The sequence below is a fragment of the Halyomorpha halys genome, unplaced genomic scaffold (assembly GCF_000696795.3).
Source record: "Halyomorpha halys isolate HHAL.00 unplaced genomic scaffold, Hhal_1.1 Scaffold94.1, whole genome shotgun sequence".
In the NCBI taxonomy this organism is placed as follows: Eukaryota; Metazoa; Arthropoda; class Insecta; order Hemiptera; family Pentatomidae; genus Halyomorpha; species Halyomorpha halys.
In genome coordinates this window covers 39,201-46,835 of record NW_027114465.1, presented here as the reverse complement: position 1 = coordinate 46,835, position 7,635 = coordinate 39,201, and the positions used below count along the sequence as shown (strand labels likewise).

General features: G+C 27.5%; 1 protein-coding gene across 6 annotated transcripts in view; it reads right to left on the bottom strand.

Annotated features, from left to right (window-relative positions):
* LOC106677337 (lysosomal-associated transmembrane protein 4A) overlaps positions 1-7,635 on the bottom strand; it is a 12,977-nt gene that overhangs the window by 3,825 nt on the left and 1,517 nt on the right. For all 6 annotated transcript variants that reach the window (XM_067051680.1, XM_067051676.1, XM_014415202.3 and 3 more), the window contains 2 exons: positions 2,330-2,504; positions 880-1,018 (listed from right to left, as the gene is read on the bottom strand). In XM_067051680.1, the coding sequence (XP_066907781.1) occupies positions 880-1,018; positions 2,330-2,504 (314 nt within the window). The remainder of the gene's footprint in view (positions 1-879; positions 1,019-2,329; positions 2,505-7,635) is intronic.

The window sequence follows — 7,635 nt, the reverse complement described above, 5'->3', positions numbered from 1 at the left end:
TATGATTATTTTAATCCTTTTCCTTTTTCCAAGCCTGGGATCTCCTATAACTAGGAGGCTAATAGAACAGAGAAAAAGATTGGTCGTTATGGCTCTGATTTTCAGTGGAAAATCCTGTTACATTGTCAAGTATCTAATTTCTTTGTAGAATGTTAAAATAATAATGGCAAAGAAATGTGTGACCAAGAAATGATAATTATTGCTTCAACAGGTAATAATCCAGTTATCTTTGCTTGGAAAAAAAAATTGTCCATACTATTAATAGACTATCCATTATAATGAAATAAAACAGTAACGAATTTGATAAATAATTACAAGGTGGTGTTGTTTAACAACAAAGGAATGAGGTGCATAAACGAACACATCACTAATTACTTTCTGTAATATGGCTCAAAGGGATCAGTAATGAACTTACCAAGGTAAGAATCTTGTGGGAAATTCTAACTTTGACAAAAGAATGAGAATCTGATTGGGTGACAAAGATAAAGTGAGTTTTGAATAAGAAGAGTATTGCATTATAGGATTTATTTTTCCTTACTTTAAAAGTTTTGAAAACTGCTAAAAATATCATTTTGTAAAATATAGCCAGGAATTTTTTCCTTACACAGGGAGTCGAAAGCATAAGGTATTATTTCAGACAGGCGGAAGGAATGATTATTGGGAGATTTATAATTATTTACAATAATGATGTCCAGTGATTTTGGCATTAAAAAAGGAGTGAAGAAGTAGCCGAAGACATTTATTATATTACAAAAAATTTTACAATGAAAAAATATTGAAGTGAGTAACTCTCACTTGAATCAAGTTGATTGTTGAACACAAAATGCCCATCATTGGGAGAATCAGCCACTTAAAAACTTTATGTATACTATACGTTACCTAGTAACACAGAAATCAAACAGCTGGAGACAGAAGAAAGGCATCAAGTAGGAAGGTTTTCCTTTAATCGCTCCGTAAACCATCAGTAAAGTAATAACAAAAGTTGAAAATATAACAACGATACTAACATTCAATCTTTCTGAAATATAAAAACAGTAATGAGTAACAAATATATATAAAAAAACAACAATATTTTAGGTATAAACTGATCATGAATAATCTTAAAAAAAACAGCAATTACAAAATTAATTTTTTAGAATAAATTTAACTAATAAAACAACACCCAGTAAATAAGTGGTTAGGTCGATTCAAGACAAAAATATAACAGATTCACTACAGGATTGAAGAAATTTACTTCAACATCGCGTATAAATGGATCACTTAGAAACAAAAGTGGTTAAGAATTACAACATGTGAAATTGCAAGATTTCAACAAGGGCCAACAATAATAAAATAGAGAAAAAAATCCTTCCTTGAAAAGTTATAACTTTCGATATAACTACTTATTCACTAAGAGTACAGATATGATTATAACAAGCTAATATAATTTATTAAAGTTTTTTCTGCAAATTTTGCAAGAAAAAAATCTATTTTTAACATCGTAACTTGATCACCACTACTGCCAGTCAGGCCTCGTGCCAGGGACTTAGAATTGAGGAAGATGGGCTGGGGGACGAGAGTTGGTAAAATAGAGATACATAATCCTGGATAAAGAACAAAATACAGTAATGAAAATCATTGGTTAAACATTTTTTTATTGAATACAAATTATTCTAAAAATAGACATTATTTTGTAAAATTTAAGTAGGTTCAACTATAGTAAAAGAAGTAAGTAAAGAACTATGGCACTCAAAGAGGACTATAGAAAAAAAATGTTAAAAAATATAGTATTTGTTTTTTTAAATTATTATTCTGGAAAACAAATAATTAAATTTACAAGACTATGGAAAATATGCAGTGCTTTCAACTAAAGCATGAAGCAATATGCATTTATATTTATTTAAAATTTTCTGAATTCTGAAGTCAACTCTAATTTCCAGGGAACAAGAAATCACTATTTAATTTTAAAATAATTTGACTAGGAGATATAAGAGTATTTGGATATTTCAAGTTTTGAGGTTACATTATACTTATATTAAACAAAATGAGAAAGAGATGCTCTAGTGCTCTCCTTTTAAAAACACAAGAGAACAAGCTAAACTACTTGGAAAAAAAGATAAGAGTGCTCAAAGTGTTTAGAGGATGTAAGATTCTGGGATAAACAGAAAACTCAAAACTTTAAAAGTGTTTATACCCTCGGTTGGCCTTTCTAACCTTCATTTATACTGCAAGTAATTATATGAAGTGCAGACGTGGTTAAATAAACTAATTGGCGAGCTACAACTAAAGTTTAAACACCCTTTTAATGATAGGCTACAAATAAATTTAAATATTTATATTAAATTTTTACGTGATTCTCCTGGGTTTTTGGCAAGAAATTTCCCATAAGAGTTAGGTGAATAATTAGCAGGATTTGCTAACTCGCTGCTTAAAGGTGTTGGTAATGCTGGTGCAGTTGGTTCTGTTACCATTTCAGGATGCCGAATGACCACAGCAACCACTGACAATGTCAGCATATGGAGGAGCTAAACATAAATAAAAAATGTATTACATAATTTAATACTTGTTTTTTTTTTTTTAAATATTTATGTGGTATATCTAGAATAGACTAGAAACAAAAGTGAAAAAAAAAATAATACATGTGAGCCTTTCACAAGTTAGAAGTGAAACTTCTTAGGTTTCATAGTTTTTTGACAATTTCATTACTTCAGGATTGGGAAATAGAATCTAATTGAGGAAAACTTCCCTTAATTAAAAGAAATATCTCTTTTATTCACCAATTTCCATTAATTCATACTCAAAGGAAGAAATTATATAATATATAAATATAATAGCTGAAGTATGGTAGAAATAATCTTGACTCCAAATTTCCTAAATAACAAAACGGCACTGTGTTAATGGTAGTGCCTGCCTGATCTGGTTATAGAATGACCTTTATCAGTGATCAATTTTAACTTGAATTTATCATACAAAAAATCCTGCCCTCACAAGTCACACAATAGAAATTAATAAATAATAAAAAAAAAAAATGAATAAAAATAAAAAACGATATAAAAACCAATGGATTGCCTGATAAAAAGTAAATATTTAAAGATATGAATTAAAAAATAAAATTTGGATGAACCACATAAGTCATGCTGATTAATAAAGACCAATAAAGAAAAAAAATTTGATTATTTGAAAAATTATTTCTTTTTTAGGTTCTAGAAATAAGTTTTTTAAACAACATCACTTCAAACACTTCATTTTTGAATCATTCATATTTATGGGTGCTAATAATATATATATACACCTTGTATTTACATTGGAAAATAGTTATATGAAAAAAAACCTGGCACAGGTTATGAGAAGTTATGCTTATTGTTTATATTTCCTCTGAATCACAGGCCCACCAATTTATCTTCACAAACATCAAGTACAAGTATAGAATCAGAAATATTAGAAAGTAAATGATCAAAGATCAAGACACTAAGTATAGAATCTAAAATATAAAAATGAATTTTTGTTTGTATGTACTTAATGCACTACCATTCAGATGGTGTTTATCAGATTGTGATTGTGTTGTGGATTTTCCTGGAAAGAGAGAAGTAGACTGGCCCGATTTTTTAGTAAAAAAAATTATTAACAAAATTAAGCATTTTTGATGCGCAGCTCAAAAAGTATATATTTTTTTCATGGTGATTATATGCCAGTCGATTGTTCTCTTTATGATGATTAAGGAAAAAATATTACTGATTCTACTAAATGATTTTTTATTCACTAAAAATTTAAAAAAACATAATGAGGATTTAAGAAAAAGTAGGTCAACAAAATTTATTTTAGGAAAAAGCAAATCATCTTTTTAGTGTCGTCTCAAACCCTCAAATACCATATTTAAAAAAAATTAAAAAGTAGAAATTTTTTACCTTAATTTATTGGAGGATTTTTTATTCAGGTGACAATTGTTCATAAAATCGATCATAACCCCTCTGCATTTTATCCAATTCCCACACTAATACAACTGCTGGAATGCTGAATGTCCCTTTTTTTAACCTACATTAACAAACTTTAGACATAATGCCTTTATAAGGGCGGAATATTAGTTTCAAATAAAGAAAAACTTTTCAAATGTTTTATTTTATATTTCTTGTTCTAATTTGTTTAATTAGATTCGGTTTGTGCTCTTTGGTACAGTTTATAGAGCCCTAAACCACTGCCAAATTTGGTGTAAATTGGTTGTGTCGAGTTGGAATTAATTCTATCTCTTTGATTTTTCAAAAGAAATCAAAGGCTTTTGATTTTGGGCCAAAAACTTTTATTTTCCGATTTTTTTTTTCAAAATTCTTCTTACTTAATGGTTTTTCAATGTGCTAAAAATGAATATCAACTTTGTTATAATAATAATAAATCTTTTACCACACTTTGATAGGTCAGTCATTCTCAATTGTTTCAAGTTAGAATATAGAAGCACAATGAGGGTTATTATATAAAAATTATACATATTTTATGCAGCATATATAAGACAATATCATAGATAGTCAAATTGTCTAAAATAAAAAGAAAAAAACCACTTAAATCGGACCAGTATTAACGACTATACAGTGAAGTAAGCTGTTACCATTTATGTTATTGATTTACCATCCTTACTACTTCATCTATATATATGAAGTTTCAATAGTGTTCAATTAATGTATATACATCCTCAAATAAAGCAATAACAAAGCATTGCCGGGTCTACTAGTAATTCATAAGGAAAATACCATATGACTGAGCGGGTCAAGAGCTTATCAATAATTTTAATTCTTTTTCTGTATATTATTGTAATTTAATTATGAAATTATGTTTTGTAAAACTAACTTAACAACAAGGTGATATAGATAGATGAATAATGAAGTTGCTCTTTTAAATTAGTTTCAAATGCTTTGTTTCCATTGTGCATAAGTAAAAGAACCAATGTCCAAAATCATAAAAAGATAACCAAAAAGCAGTCTCCATCCACTGAACACAGAATATTAAGAGAAGACATAGTTTGTCTACCAAAACCTTTTTATGGAATTCTCTGAGTTAGAGACTATTTCCAGAAAAATTACAGATTATCGAGAAATAATTGTAAGAGGATATGATATAAAAATATGTATAATTTAATTCATGTTTCTTCTTCTACAATATCATGAGGCAATTAAAAAAATTATCAATTACTTTCTATGGTAGTTCATAATAGGGGAACAAAGTTTTGTAATAATATTGATTATCTTTTAACATAAAAAACCAGTAAACAGCTAATACATATGAAAGTTGTATATAAATATAAAAACTTAGGGTGACAAATCATGATTCTGATTCATGATAGATTTCATCATTGATTTGTATCAGTTAGCTTATAAAATTCTTTAGCTTGTCCAAGTATTCCAGGTCCAGTGGACACCCTGGTAGAAGATCTGAATGGCTCGCAGAAGAGTTTCCTAGTCTAGTTAAGTATAGCAAGAAAGCCAACCTTTATTGATTGCTTGGGCACTGCTGAGCACTACCAAATCACATGGAGAGCATAAGTAATAGTAATGTGCCTAGCAAACAATTTTCTTAGGTACCTCACTTATTTAAAATGATTGGTACAGGCAGTAGTCCCCTCGAACATTGCCAAATAATAAAATATCCAAAAACTATTATAATAAAAATACCAAACAGAGCCTATTCCTGTCAACTTAACCATTATGTTTTGGAAAAGAAATCAATATATATGGTAACAAGGTTAAATGCTCACAATAATTGTAATATATATTTTTATTTCCTTTAATTACTAGTTCACAGATGTAGAGAGCTAATTTTAAATTGATAATTTTAAAATAGAGTTCAATTAAGATCAAAACCTGATTAGTGGTCTAAAATGTTCAAGGAACAAAAATGATATACATGCAGTACAGTTTTGATCAACTTGAAAAGGCTGATTCTTTAATTAATTCATAATAAAAAAAATCATGTAATAAAATATATCATTCTTATGCAAAACATCAATTAACAAAATGGGTAACAATTTTTTTTATCTAAAAAGATTTCAGAGAAACAATTAAAAACTAATCTCTAAAATGATGAAGATGTCAAAATAACAGAAGTTATCCAAATTAAGAATACAAACAATAATCCCTATGTATAGATTTTTTTATTTATTTTGTTTTGATTTTGTCATAAGTGACGAACAAATAATAAAAGCTGTGAGAAACACCGACAACCATAGAAGAAGAAGAATGGAATGAAAAAATGACATGACGAAGGTTAGGAGGGGGGATTCCTATAAGTTGGGTGAAAACTATTTTCCACTTTCTTAGATTAAGTAATATTTAAAAATCAATATCAGCTATCCAATACTAAATACTATAATAGTTGTAAAACAAAATTTAGAGTAAATTATAATTTATTAAAACTATTTGGTAAAATATAAAGTAAAATGTCCAAAACTTTTTTATTATAATATAAAGAGTCCAATTACAGAGAGACTAATTGTTGGACAAGTATACAAAAAGTAATTTCAGAAAAATGACAAATTTTAATATTAAGACCAATCTCTTAAAGAGATCATAAAGAATAAAGGATGACTATATGGATAGGACTAGATGGATTCTAATAAGAAACAAAAAGACGTAAAAAGTACTAAGAGCATTTCCTGAAAAAAAGAAAAAAATATAGAAAATTAAACCCCTTAGACATAAACTGAATATTTAATATAATGATTTATGTCAAAACTAAGGGCTTTGTTTATTATTTTATGTAAGAAAGCAACAACTTTTTCTAAGCTAACAATAAAATAATTGAGGAGTGTTAAATACCAAAAGCCAATACATCCACTTTTGGAATTATTATTGCTTGTATTGATAAGTCAAATTGTTATTTAATAAAGTTTCAACAAAATTGGCAAAATAGTGTTTTTTCCCAACAAATCACTCACAATAAAGCTCTTTAGCTTCCAAAATAAACTTCAGTCACATTAGTTGAAAAATTAAGGTGCTCATAATATGACATATTTCTATCTGGAAACAATATTCAACATGGAATTATAACTCTGAAGCTCTGTTTCTCAAAATCATGATTATGGTCAAACTAAAACACCTGTTTGATAGGGAAATTTTACGTTGTGAAATAAACTGAATGATTTTTATATGTACATTTTTAATTTGACCAAAATAAAAAAATAATTATAAGAAGTGAATTTATTAAATTTTCCATAGAATCTTCATTATTCATTAGCAATTTCTGATTCCTTTGATCTGACATCAGTTTTGCAAATACAATAACGTTTTCTCTAACTGCATATTTTTAATTATGATATTTAAAAATGAGAAATAAAATACTGATAACACAGCATTGGTGTTATCCAAATATATAAAATAGGTAATCTAAAATATACAATTTCTAAAAATGGCCTAACAAGATTATCCACAGCATAATGGCCAAAGAAGATAATTAAAATTTAGGAATGCTAAAATTGAAAGAATATGTTTTTCCCAGTTATGATCAAGAATACAGTAAGAAACTGAAACTACTCATAACACACAGCCAACAATCATAAAGAAGTAAATAAAAGCAAACTTCACATCTATGAATAACTTATTAGTTTAAGATTTTCACTAATAAAATTACTAATAATACTTCTAAAATATATATGAAAATATTAATATTATGAAA